The sequence below is a fragment of the Aythya ferina genome, assembly GCF_964211825.1.
Source record: "Aythya ferina genome assembly, chromosome: 11".
NCBI lineage: Eukaryota > Metazoa > Chordata > Aves > Anseriformes > Anatidae > Aythya > Aythya ferina.
Window position 1 is genome coordinate 75,895 of NC_140307.1, and position 14,655 is coordinate 90,549.

Sequence of the window (14,655 nt, forward strand, 5' to 3'; positions counted from 1 at the left end):
GATTAGTGAACTAATGACTATTTAACTACCTGTCTTAGAAGCACTCAAAACAAATCTTTTGCTTTAACTACTGGAACTTCTCACAGCCACTAATATTGATTTTAATTTGCATTTAGGACTCCCACAGTAACAACCCTTTCACTGATCTATATAATGCCTACAACACAACATCAGCACAGTTTTTCTTTTTACCTGTAAAGTCTACCTTCCCATATAGGTCCTGAATCTGCGGGGCAAGACCCAGTTTGAACAGGTACAGGCTGCAAAAGAAAATAATCAATCAGAACTAGTAATTTTTCCTCATGGTTCTAACAATTTTAGGAAATAAAGATTTAAGGAACCATTCAGGTAAACCAGCATAATACATCACCAACAGAATGAGAGCTGACTCTCTTCTTCCTCCCTTTTCAGCTGCACGTGACTTCACTAAGCTGATCTAACTTACTAAAATGGTATTAACATATTAACTCAGTCTTTTTTCTTTAATTTCAGTGTATTGATCCAACTGACAAAGGAGCCTGACAAGAAACGGAACTGCTACTAAGGAGGGATAAATCCACACAGCTAAGGATAGCTAGGACTGGAGAAAGAGAAACAAGTTCATCCTTCTTGCCTGTCAGGCTGGCTCAGCACAGCTCATGTACCCTCTAGTAAAATATCTAATTATACAGGAACATTAAAAATAAATTATTTAAAAAAACATAACCATTCCTCAGGCTAAACTCAGTTCTGACTTGCATGGCAAAGAAAGGACAGACAATTTCACCTTTTCACATGACCTAAACTCATAAAAATCTAAATCTCCAATCTTTACAGATCTAAGCAATATTTTATTATTTTTATTAAACACAAGCACTAGGCAGAAACACCTATGACTTATGGAATGTGAACAACACAGTGTTCTACGTCTTTAACCAGAAAATAGTGGTACACAATGCCTGAAAAAATAAGAAGCTTTTTTTTTAAAAAATATCCTTTTCCAAGTTTACATGTACATGGCATAACTATTTCTCTTTTGATGGTAAGCAAAATTATTTAAAAATCACAATCTTGAGAAGTCTGCCTTTGCAGAGAAACCAGCTATAGAACATTTCAGATGAAAGAGGTTGTTTTTTTTTTTTTCAATTAAGTAGTAAAAAGGTATTATTAAAGATTATAAATTCTTCAGCTTTAACTTAAATACTATTCAATTTCCTCCCTGAATTATTTTTCTTTTCCTGAATATGATCTAGAAAGTCTTCAGCAGCAAGCCTAATTTTCTAACTAAACTTGGTTATCGTCCACCATTCTGACTGCTGTATAGGAGGAAAAAAATAGAAAATGGCCAGGCTCTAACAAGAAACATGTAACAAGAACTTGTGCTAGCCAACTCTAGGAATAAAGTAGCTACAAAGCTGCTAGCAAGGGAGAAACTTCAACAGAACTTAAACAAAAAGGAACAGATCTCTTGATAGCAGCAGCATACCCCATCACAGGTCTACACAAACTCTTGAGTAACTTATTCTACAGTGATAACTCATTTTAGATATAATCTTGAATCAAGTTCATCATTTCTATAAATAACAACTTGATCTAAAACAATCCAAATAGCATTCAGATAAATGCAAGCCATCTGTATGGATTGTGCATTGGCAACAGATCAAACAGCAGAACAAGCTGTTCTAGAGAACTGAAACTGAGCAAACAGATGAAGATCCAAATGTATGCAATCCAGCATTAAATCACCCACTATATTCTACAGAAGGAATCCTTCTTATGTAAAAATCACATCTTCCAAAAGCCATCCAAACCAGGCTGCCAGGTGCCAGGAAGGGAGGGGGAGGAGGCAGAATCGGGAAGCCTAACGTGTCATCCCATCAAATTGGGAAGTATCAACAAAGGGGCCCCTACCAGTTTCCTCAAGGATATAAATTATCATACACTGTCTATGTGAGATTTTAAAATTTAAGAGACCTTTCAGCAACAGTTACTGCCTGATCACTTACTGTGATACACATCAAGATACACATACTACGGTACATAGCTATGATCCTACTAGATTTTGTTCAGTGTACTGACTGATCTCTGAATAGACCAGTATGTTCTTTTACACAGCTTTTAAGGCTTCAAACTTTCCTTTATGCCCCCATATTTTATTTTATTGTTAATCTCTGGCTCAGAGAGTAGAGAGGAAGGGGAGAAATGTGTTGGGAAGGTAGTAGTCACAACATACTTGATTGGTTATTTTTCTCCTCAGCATCTGAATTGGCCACTGTCTGAGACAAAATACGGGCTACGTGGATCTTTGCTCCAATCAGGTACAACAGTTCTGCTAAAGAATTTGTCCCCATCTACCCTCCAGCTCAGCTCTCCACCCCTTAGCTTTCAGCTTTTTAAACAGATTTCAGAAGCAATTAGACTTCTGCCTAGTACACCTTACCTGAGTGCATGAATACAATAGATACAGCGTGGCATGTTCTTGCGATCATAGATATCTGTAGTTTCTGGGTAGAATATCTGAAGATAAAACAAAGTTAGCAGTCTGAACAATACTCACTCTATATACCTCAATGTCATAACTGTGATAAGCCCAGGTCTTCTGCAGTACATTAATGAAGCAGCCCACCAAACAAAATTCTTTGAGCTTCTCTGCCCCTAGCTCAACATCTCTCCTATTTTAAGTGTCAATCTTTCCTTTTGTTTCTTTCACCCAAACCAAGGCTTCCTTCTCCCTGCCCAAGTTCTACACACGTGAAAGCATACAATCCTTCCTTCGTGTGCCTACCAAGATACCAGGCCATAAGATGTTAACGGGGACTTTGGTGAAAGCTAAAACGATGAAAAAATACTTGCAGTAGAAGAGAGAATGAGGATTTTGTCTGGACAAAAATACTTGTCCAGGTCCCTCTGCAGGGCTTTCCTATCCTCCAGCAGATCGACACTTCTCCCCAACTTGGTGTCATCTGCAAACTTACTGAGGGGTATTTCGATATTTCCGAATCCCAAATTTATTCCTTTAAGATCATCAAAAATCCCAACAAGGCTCAACTACTAAACCTCAACAAGTTATTTGAAAAACTTTGCCAAATATAAAATAACCAAGTTGCAAGCATATATCCAAATAAAACACAGCAGATTAAGTTATGCAACGCTTGCTTTGGTGATACCGAGTACGTTTTACAGAAAACAAACAAATAATACACTTAGAATCCATTAATGCAACTTGGTTATCAGTGCCGAACTACCACAGTTCCATATATGTTCAGACAATAGCGTTTATTGAACTCCTCTGAGGTATCAGGCCATTCTTTCCTTTAGTATAGCCAATAATTCATATTTAAGTTACACCAGGAACATATTTCAAATTAATTTAAAAATTTCATAGGCAAATCTGAAAAAATTGAGTATCTACTGTTTTCTGGTGCACTGCTTCTTTCAGTGTAGGTTTCCATAAAACTACCACAATCTAACTGTAGCTCAGAAATTGCTCATCAGAATGCAGATGGTATGCCAGACTTGTGATATGAAGGATACTGTACAGAAGAACAAATTATTTTTCTCCTAATCATTCTCTCACAGCAGAATGAAGTATGTCAGCATATTTTAGGATGGACTTTCTATAGAAATGCAAATCTAGAGAATGAAGAACCAACTATATAGAAGACTGACGATTTTAGTTAAACAGCAAATGCTTCCACAGAATGTAAAGCTTTTTGGGGATTATATACTTATCAACACATACAACATAGGAATTACCTTTGGGAGACCGATCTCAGCCATGGCATTCAGCCACTGAATTACATTATCAGTGTGCCGGAAATGAAGACCAGTTGCCTGAAATAAAAATAGGCAGAAACAAGAGGGAGGGCAGACAAAATATCACAACTGACAAGACAGATGGTGGAAACCATACTCTTACAGAAAAGGCATAAGAAGTCTTCTATGTACAATTATATTGCTTATTTATAATAGGGCAAGTTCTTTCATGAACACAAGCACAGACATAAAGCTAAGAGTCCACTCCCCTCACTTACCCAATGTTCTAAAGTGAAGGAGGAGTTTTTCAGGTAACACTAAAATAACGTAACTTTCTGCTTATTCAGTCCGCACATCCACGTGCACGTTTTCCTATTGTAAAACTATACCTAATCCAATACCCAGAGAGCAGCTCTCACCTTATATCTAGTTTGTTCCCTATCATAGATTTTCTTCACAGAAACGACTTTAGGAGAGAAAAAGTTTCCAAGTTTGGCCAGGTAGACGCCATTTCTCAAGCCTTCTTCGAGTTCTGTTGTGGGGGGCAGCTCCTCATTCAGACAGGCCTCCATCCATCTGTAAATGCAAGACGAACAAAGTAGGTCACTTAAATATAATTCCAATTTGTGAACACAACTCTATGCCAAGTAAGTGCCTTGCTGTTACCGCTATGTTACTCTCCAGCATACTATTTATTTAGCGCAGAGGCTGAAAGTCGCTATAGCACTATCGGAAAGTGTGTCATTAAGATACTAATCAGTAATGCTTCAGACAAAATATTAAGCCTCCTCATAACAACTGATTTTCTTGTTGCCTTCTGTCTCATTTAATTTAATGGTGCTATTGCAGTTCAGTCACACCACAGGAGGTTCAGACTGGGCATTAGGAACAGATTTCTTTACCACGAGGGCGGTCAAACACTGAAACAGGCTTCCTAGAGAGGTGACTGATGTCTCCCCCGTGTCCGTCAGTGTTCAAAAGGCATTCAGACAATGCCCTCAATAGTACGCTTTAACTTTTTGCTAGCCCTGAAGAGGTCAGACAGTTGGACTTGGTGATCTTCATAGGTCTCTTCCAACTGAACTACTCGATTCTACGTAAATCTGCTTCTGAATCTCCAATTTTCAGTCCAGCATTCAAGGAACGCTCAAGGGAAAGAGCTAAAAATTACATAACCTGTAACAGGTGAAAACATGACAAAAAAAAGTGATCTCTTGAGCTTGAGCAAGAAAATACATGATGATTTCTTTGCATTAACTAAAATAAATACGTTAACAAACATTTATTTTCAATTTTGACGATATTTTTGCACAGTTTACTCTTGATTTCAATTACAAAACACTGTAGAAGTAGCCTAAGGAGATGAGATGCTTCCGAATTCACCACGGGCATTTTTTATTCTCTCCTGAAAAGGCCAGATAAGGCAGTAAACTGCATTTCTAATTACCTAAGGCAGGTAGGCACTTGTGAAAATGGAAAATCTCACAGGCTGCAACATTTTAATGATCAAATGAAATATAACTTCGACTAGTGCAGATACAGAGTCTTAGGTAGTCTTCTTAACTGTCTTGCCTGCATTTATTTTCAGCTATTCCTAAGGCTTTCCTTCTTTTGTAAGCTACCACAGAGCCACCCTCTTCTTCTGTGACAACTCCTCCATTTTTAAGTCTGCTAACATAAACAGAATATTTGGGAAAACAAATTTCAGATAAACTGTACACCTTTGCTACTAAAACTCAAGAGGAATGCCAGTCAAGTTCTCACATCTGAATCTATTTTTTCTTGGTCTCTACTTGAAACATTAGTATACAATGTTGTCTGTCAGTGCATAAAGTAGCCTTCTGCCTTTTAAGATAAACAAGCCATTGTTCTTTAAAAGAGAAAGTATAACACTAGTGCTTTGTTCTTTGCTCAAATTCTGTGTTTGATTAAAGGTACAAGTCAAATAGAAAAAAACATCTGAGGATAAGTAAACATCATCTGTGAATTCTGTTGCCTACACCAAAGAGCATCTAGAAAATAACCATAAAGTAAATGCAGCATTAAGTCCCCACGTTCTTAATTCATACCTCCTGCACTTCTGTTTGAGTTTGGGTTTTTTCTTCCTTCAAGATCTAGTCCCAGACGTTTTTTTTCCAATTTGTGGATTCTTCAGCAGAGAGCTATTCTGACGGACTCATTATAGAAAGGATTCTCATGATTCAATATAGGTTTTATAAACAGCTTGATTTTACTGTTGTTGCTTTGGTTATTCACATTATTTTAAGTATCTGCATTTCTCTCCAGAGGGCACACACTGTGAAAACCTAATTCAAAAGGAAACTTATGAAATTTTCACAGCTGCTCATCATTAAGTACCTAGAATAAGCCACTGTTACTGCCCCCAAATCTTAGTTCTACTGATTCTTCCATCTGAATGAAAACAACTACGTAATTTTAAGGTTCTTCCTCTTTGCCCAGGAAAGCCTTTTCTTCACAGTTGACGCATCTACAGCTCCAAACAACTGAGGTGACACCTCTGAAAAGCTAACACAAGCAAGAAAAAGTGCCAAGAAGCTTTTCAATGAGCTTGCCACACTAACTGATCATAAAATCAGGACAGCAATGAGATGTCTCCAAAAGTGACAATTTCAGCAGAGCATGGAATGATGGGGAAGGGAAGGGAAACCACATTTCTCAGGAACTAGCACTCACAAAACAACATCAAGAAAACAGTTTTATGTTCCTGCTGGCAGCCCTCCCATAACAGCAATAGTTCAAGGGAGTGGTTCTCAGCAAGAAATGGACAACACACCAGAATCTTCCAGCTTCTGTCAACTTCTCATTCTCCAGCCTCCTCACCCACTTCTAGTCTTTCTCACGTTCCCAAACTTAAGTTTCTTAATAAACCATTAAAAAAAAAAAAAAACTCTTTAGAAAACGTACACCATGGCAGTTGTCGTCTCTGCTCTGAACATTCAGATTATAAAAACTCCGCATGGAGGAACTTTCAATCAGGAAACAAGTAGCTGGTTGGAGTAGTTGTGACAAATTACACAAAAATGACTAGACTCAAGCACTGCTTGAAAAGTCCCTTGAAACAGGACATTGCAACACCACATCCAGAAAGGGAAACACCTTTTTCCTCCATTCCAAAAGAGTAGATACTCTAGAAATACAGAAGTTGCCTTCCATGTTCTGGAGAAGCACACAGAAGTTTTTGGAAAGATACATAAATACAACAACATTTCCAAGCCTCAAGTCTCTTACGCTTCTTGTCAGTTTTACTTGCTTTCCTAAAAAAAAAAAAAAAAATTACTTGAAGTCAGAGGACTGACTTATATGACTAACTGGAAAACAAATACAACCCAAAGGTCATGTTAAGGGAGTAAGAAACTGAGTAAAAGTACGAAAATACAAATTGCAGAAAGACAAACAGTTCAACAAGTTTTGACATCGGTTTGGTATTCGATATGAACAGCTTACAAATTTTATGTAGTAAAGGGATATGAGTGCAGAAGGCATCAACTCGGGACACATACAAGTCATAGACAGAGACTACACATGAGAAAAGACAAAAACCAAAACACCCTGTCTGTATTAGAGAAACTTTCACAACGCAAAGGATGCTCAGTCTCTCTAGTACAAATTTAACAGAACTAATAATCTCAAAGTCTCAGCTACCTTCTACTTATCACATCAGATATGGTGCACTTAGATGGTAACAATTTTGAAGTGGAAAAAGTATATATATATATAGCAGGTTGCTAATTTGAGTCTAGTCTAGCATGGAAAGCAAGAGCTTTCCTGTAAGCTTCTGAACAGGCTCCGATAGTGAAAGACCATACTTTCCTTTCTGATGTGAAATAAATGCAGTACTTTGAGACTTAGACTGCTGTATTTCCTCAAGTACTTTTTAAAATTAAGAATTCAAACACTACCAAAAAGATTAAAAGCATACTAGTCACCACATCTTCTTGAACAGAATGTTCTCAAGGCTGCTTCTGCTGCAAATCAAGAATTGGGAATCAAACAGTAAGACTGGGAGAGCACCTCAAATCCCAAATGAGACATATTACACTGTGGAGGGCAGTCTGAGTCTGAGAAAAGGTGGGGCTTCCAACTGCAACCAGTATATGGAGACTGGAAAAAGCATCAAGGAATAGCATTACAAGGAAGAAAAGGTTTCTGGGAATACCTGGCCAGCTTCCATATGTGAGCTAAAAAAGGAAACTCATTTTTTTGCAACTACTAAATTCCTGCTTTTTGCTGCTTTCTTCTCAGAAACTTTATTCTTCTTCAAGTTCTAGAAAATGTGCAAAGCAACTGAATGAGTAATAGAAAAGACATGACGTAAGTTTAAAAATTCTGGCCTGTTATCCAAAAGATATTGTAAAGCAAGCTCATTACTATCATTTAAATTATGCTCTTCCCCTATCCCACAACACACAGCTGCATTTCCTGTGCTACTCAGCTTTCAGAGTCTCTGAAGTTGGAAGGGTCTTCTTGAGATTATCTAGTCCAATCTCCCTATAACCAGCTCAAGCAACCATCTTTTCCCTCCCTTGTGAGTGGGACAAGAATTTTCTTTATTGTGAGTGTGACAGCACTAGAACAGGTTGCCGTGAGAGGTAGTGCAGTCTCCTTCTCTGGAGATATTCAAAACCCGCCTGGATGCCATCCTGCACAATGTGCTCTAGGTGATCCTGCTCAGCAGGTGGGTCAGACTACGTATCTTCAGAGGTCCCTTCCAATCTCGGCCATTCTGCGATTCTGCAATGTCACTTACACACCTTAGATCATTAGAGCCAAAGACTCTTGAGAGGACACTGAGTCACTTGAACCCTGGAAGAGTCCAAATGCTAATAATAAAGCTCACAATTCTCTTCTGAATAACCTTGGGAGTGGGGGGAACACTCACCTTGCTCAAAGGTAGGAAGACCTAAAAGGAAAGAGGGAGCATACAACCACCTAACTTAACACCTTACTGAAGAACACGGTTGCAGCAAGTTCTGCTTAAGCACCTCCATGAAGACAAATAATGCGTAATGAGAACATAAACTGTCTCCATGTTCTAATACCTGTTTCAACAAGTTCCTAAGTGGGTGTTAATGTAACTACAAAACCAGGGCAATTTACATATAATAATGCTCCCCCTTCTTGCAGCATAGTTTAACCCTATGCTAGACCTGAGGACAGAATGTTTTTGAAAAGCATTATGCAAAAGCGTTTATATTTAAAACTTTCTATGCTCATGTTAAAACTAATACTTATCATCCTTAAAAAAGACAAAAATAAGTGAAAGGCAAGCATTTTTCAAGTCTCATTGAAAAAAATAAACGTGGTTGATAGGCAGCAGTGTTTAGACATTAGAACACTATGCCATCAATAAGGTTTCCACAGAAACCTTGAGGTTTGTTTTTTTTTGGTTTTTGGTTTTTTTGCTTGTTTGACTGTAGTTTAACAGCATTTATTCAGTTGCTGTATTAGGCTTATGTGGCAAAGTTTAGGTAGCAGGGGAGCTGCACGGGTGGTCTCTCTGAGGAGAGTCTAGAAGCTGCCCCACATTAGATAAGAGCCAGTTCCAGCCAGCTCCAAAAGGGGCCTGCTGTGAGTAAATGCAGAGAAAAACAATTCCACAGACACCAAGGACACTGAAGGAGGGGAGAAGGTGCGCCAGGCACTAAGGCATAATCACAGAATGGTTGAGGTTGGAAGGGATCTCTACAGATCATCCAGTTTGACCCACCTGCCAAGCAGGATCGCCTAGAGCACGTTGCACAGGATCACATCCAGACGGGTTTTGAGTATCTCCAGAGAAGTAGACTGCACAGCCCCTCTGGGCAACCTGTTCCAGTGCTGTCACCCTCACAGTAAATAAGTGCTTTCTCATATTCAGTTGGAACTTCCTCTGTTTCAGTTTATGCCTGTTGCCTCTTGTCCTGTTGTTGGGGACCACTGAAAAGAGAAAAGTTCCCCTGCAGCTTGCAGAGAGGTCCATGATGGAGCAGGCTATCCCCCTTGTGGAGAACAGTCAGATTTGTTCAGATAAGCACCAGCTTTAAGTAAAGGGGAATTAAGCAGTTTTTCTCTCTTATACAAACTTTGTGGATGGAGGTCTGCAAGCTTCATATGAGAGGCTGCTGAGGAAGGAGTCTAGTATTGGTGAGACAGCCCTATTTTGGCAGCAGAACAGAATCTTGAGGGCCCTAGTACCCTAGTGAAACCTTTTGATTCGATGTGTAAAATGAATATTAAAGTTCACACCCCTGAACATGCTAATGAGCTTAAAGAAGCATATGCTAAACAGATATGACTACAGTACTCAACTCTTCACCCAAATCATGCTAAACATCACCACAGGGAGGGAACAGATAAGGTCAGGATATAAAAGAACATTAGGAGTTAGTGTAAACGGATTAAAAAAAGAGAGAAGATGAAGTTAGAGAGAAGAAAAAGGAAAAGCTGGGGCGGAGGGAAAGGAATTGGAAACCTAGAAGAGGCTGTGACTTTCTCTTCCACCAAGACTGAGGTCAACTGCATGAAGTTCAACAAGGCCAAGTGTCGGGTCCTGCACCTGGGGCGCAATAACCCCAAGCAGAGCTACAGACTGGGAGAGGAATGGTTGGAGAGCTGCCAGGCAGAGAAGGACCTGGGAGTGATGGTGGATAGTCGGCTGAATATGAGCCAGCAGTGTGCTCAGGTGGCCAAGAAGGCCAATGGCATCCTGGCTTGTATCAGGAACAGTATGACCAGCAGGGCTAGGGAGGTGATCGTCCCCCTGTACTCAGCTCTGGTGAGGCCGCACCTCGAGTACTGTGTTCAGTTTTGGGCCCCTCGCTACAAGAAGGACATGGAGATGCTTGAGCGGGTCCAGAGAAGGGCGACAAAGCTGGTGAGGGGCCTGGAGAACAAGTCCTACGAGGAGCGGCTGAGGGAGCTGGGCTTGTTCAGCCTGGAGAAGAGGAGGCTCAGGGGTGACCTTATCGCTCTCTATGGGTACCTCAAGGGAGGCTGTAGCGAGGTGGGGGTTGGCCTGTTCTCCCACGTGCCTGGTGACAGGACGAGGGGGAATGGGCTTAAGTTGAGTCAGGGGAGTGTTAGGTTAGATGTTAGGAAGAACTTCTTCACTGAAAGGGTTGTGAGGCATTGGAACAGGCTGCCCAGGGAAGTGGTGGAGTCACCATCCCTGGAGGTCTTCAAAAGACATTTCGATGTAGAGCTTAGGGAAATGGTTTAGTGGGGACTGTTAGCGTTAGGTCAGAGGTTGGACTCGATGATCTTGAGGTCTCTTCCAACCTAGAAAATTCTGTGATTCTGTGATTCAAGACAGGGACAACTTCTTGGTAACCTCTGCACCTCCACCCTTTGGTGAGGAATATCAGGGATAGCATTTTGCTAGCACTATTATCATATATTAGCACTACAGCGGTAAGTGTATTTATCAACAGCAATTGCAAATCTGTTATATCTGTTGCCTTATTAAATACATTCAACTTTGTGAAGCTGTTTCAGTGAAAGCTCTTAGCAGGGATCTGAAACAGGCAAATGCTGGACTCTGATAATCATCCTTTAACTCAACTCCCCTGCAGCCCATGGCATACCACAGCAAAGCAAATCTCCACACTGGAGCCTGTGGAGGTGGCGGTATAAGAACAGGCGATCTGGCAGGAGCTACCACCCAGTGGGGGTGTGGACATGACAACCCATACTGGAGCAGTATGCTCCTGAAGGAGGGACCCCGTGGTATAGACCCATATTGGAGTACTTCTTGAAGAACTGCAGCATGTGCGAAGCCCACGCAGGATAAGTTTGAGAATAACTGCATCCCATGGAAGGCACCCCATGCTGAAGCAAAGAGATGAGAATAAGACTATGCTAGAACAGAAGAGGAAGTGTTAGAGACTGACCACAGCCTTAATTCCCCTGCACTGCTCAGAGGGAGGCAGAAAATGGGGGGGGGGGGGGAGGAGGAGGCGTTTTTCGTTTGCTTTTAGTTTCTCACTGCTCTAGTCTGTTATTAACAAGCACTTAATATTAGTCTCACCCCGCTCCTTTGAAGAGGGGCAATGAGAGAGAGGTGCTGCCCATCAGGGTGAAACCACTGGAGGCATTACAGTCTATAGAATTCCCACTCTGGTTCCTCCATCTCCCTAGCACAGAAACGATCATCTTTAAGCCAGAGTTAACTCTCCAATCTCATCACACAACCTCATGGGTAATGTAGGCCTTCCAATTTTACTGAAGCTTGTCCAAATTAAATACATTCACCTTTCTAGTCAGTCAGCATAACTAGTATTAAATGCATACTCCCCTCCAAGACAAGATCCTTGAGTATCTACAGGCAGCTAGTACCATTATTTGCACTTTAGAACCAGGCGTTCCTTCAGAAGACACAAAAGTAAATATCTAAACAACAGGTATTGTCAGGCAGCCAGTCTCTCAAATAACGTTATCTTCAAATTTTGAAATAAGGCATTGTTCCACTAGCAATGATTGGGGAAAAAAAAAAAGAAAAAAAAAAAGCATCAGTCTCTCACCTACTGACTTATTCTCTCCCCCAGCACAGTATTATCAAGGATTGTGACATTATACGACAGAAAGAAGAGATGCCATCCAAAGGGGTCTGGACAGACTGGAGAAGTGGGCCCACATTAACCCATCAACATGATATTCATATCATTTTAGTTGCCCTTTAGGTGCCTTTATGTTCTATAAAAAATGATATAAACTACCCAGTCTGAATGGGATATTATATTGTAATATGATGGGGAGGTGGGGTAGGGATAAGATTTGTTCTTCAATCACCTCCCACTGTCTGAACAGACGTTGATGTTAGAAAATTCACCTCTTCGGCTTCTGAGAGTGTGATGTGCACTAGATACCTTGCTCCACTATTAAGTCTCCTCAGAGATATAGCTTCATATGAAAATCTCTCACTATGAAAAAAGATGAGAAACTCTCCAATCCATACCTAAAGCTGAGACACTGCCATTAGCAGCACAAGCAAAACGCTGCAGTGCCTAATTCACACATTACATCTCAGTTACACTACCGGCAAAGAAGTAAATACAGAAAATCTCAGGACAATTACATACATTTTAAATATAATAAACTGTTTGAATTCAAGGTGTTGTTTTTTTGTTTGTTTAAGTTAAAACTCTTTTCCAGCAATGCAGCCCAAAGCCCTCTTTTTGGCTATACTAGCAGTAATTCATAACAAAAAACAAAAAAGACAATTTATAAAGACTGTTCAGTAATGAAAAACATTCTTGGAAACAGAGCATGAACTCAAGCCTGTCTGCTCTCACCTGTGTATTTTAATCACTAAACAAAGGACTCCTGATTCTTTCCTTCTGGTCATGCAATCTTTAACTCTTATGCAAAGTGGTATGGCTTCAGCTATAGGAGACAGGAATTCCCTCGCATGTGTATAGACAGCCTGTAGGCCATTAAGCAAAGTAAGTGCTCTGACTGCCAAAGTGGGAGACTGTATTACCGCTACTTGTGTTTTGAATGACACATCTGTCACTCCCTTCTTCGAAAAAGACAATGTCAACAACTAGGCTTGTCCCTGGGACAAAACAGGAAAAACATAATTCCTGACAAGGTGCAGCAAAAACAAATGCTTAACCACTCAGCCTTGTCAATGCTGAGGCAATAGCTGGAAGCAGACGCAGGACAGCCAAGAAACTTTAGTTAAAGATTATTTATCCAAAGGCTAAGTAAGTCTCCACGAATAAGCATCAGCTTAATGAGAATATTAAAGCTGTGGCCTGTATTAGGCATTTTTGCCTAACTTTCTTGTCAAGTCTGGACAAAGAATTGAATAGAATACAAGCATCTCAGAAAGCATCCACTCTGAAGCCAATGTCTAAGTGGTTTTTCTGGGGCTCATTCAAGCATGCATGGTGACTTATAATGGCATTCATCTCTCCCTGTAGCTCAGCATTCGATCCTAAAGATTTTTTATTCAGAGGGACAGGGTGATTTTGAGATACATTTCTATCTTTCTCACTAGTCCCACCTCATCCAAGTCTGCATGGAGAGAAAATTATTATCTGCTAGTACCTAAGCAACCTCTGTAGATGTGCAGTAGTGACAATTGCTATGAAGTACCTGAAAGACTATAGTATAAGCGGAGTCCTCCTAGCCCCTTCAAAAGTATTTTACAGCGGCATGAACTATTAAAATCCTGGAATGAAGTACTGAAAATGAGTCCTCCTTTATACTCTGCCAGCACTGATCTTGTACAAGATCTGTTTTCTTTCCTATAAACATGAGCCACAGTGTGCCCTGGCAGCCAAAAGGGCAAACTACATTTCGCGGTGCATTGAACAGCATAGTCAGCCAGTCAAGAAACATGACTTCCTTCCCTGCTGTATTTAGCACCGGTGCGGCCTCATATTGATTACTGTGTGCAGTTCTGGGCTCCAAAATATAAAAGGGATGTTAAGGTCCATGAAAGCAACCAGAGGAGGGCAAGAAGGCTGGTAAAAGAGCTGGAAGGCATGTCCTACAAGGACAGGCTGAGGATGCTTGGGCCATCTGGTCTGGAGAAGAGGAGATCAAGAGAGGACCTCATTGCTCCTTGCAGCTTCCTGAAAATGGGAAACACCAAAGGAGGTGCTGGTCTCCGCTCCCCAATAACCCATGACAGGACATGTAGGAACAGCAGAAAGTCACACCACAGGAGGTTCAGACTGGGCATTAGGAACAGATTTCTTTACCACGAGGGCGGTCAAACACTGAAACAGGCTTCCTAGAGAGGTGACTGATGTCCCCCCCGTGTCCGTCAGCATCCAAAAAGCATTCAAGACAATGCCCTCAATAGTATGCTTTAACTTTTTGTTAGCCCTGAAGAGGTCAGACAGTCGAACTTGGTGATCTTTGTAGGTCCCTTCCAACTGAACTACTCCATTCTATAAAACACTGCAGTGG

General features: G+C 40.6%; 1 protein-coding gene and 1 long non-coding RNA gene across 3 annotated transcripts in view; both read right to left on the reverse strand.

Moving 5' to 3' along the window:
* IQGAP1 (IQ motif containing GTPase activating protein 1) overlaps positions 1–14,655 on the reverse strand; it is a 63,451-nt gene that overhangs the window by 41,960 nt on the left and 6,836 nt on the right. For both annotated transcript variants that reach the window (XM_084532817.1, XM_084532816.1), the window contains 4 exons: positions 4,155–4,311; positions 3,736–3,813; positions 2,420–2,496; positions 193–260 (listed from right to left, as the gene is read on the reverse strand). In XM_084532817.1, coding sequence (XP_084388943.1) covers positions 193–260; positions 2,420–2,496; positions 3,736–3,813; positions 4,155–4,311 — 380 coding nt within the window. The remainder of the gene's footprint in view (positions 1–192; positions 261–2,419; positions 2,497–3,735; positions 3,814–4,154; positions 4,312–14,655) is intronic.
* On the reverse strand, positions 5,875–6,996 carry LOC311442628. The gene is made up of 2 exons (XR_014696783.1): positions 6,661–6,996; positions 5,875–6,041 (listed from the first exon to the last, which is right to left on the reverse strand). It is a non-coding gene; the product is annotated as an uncharacterized lncRNA (long non-coding RNA).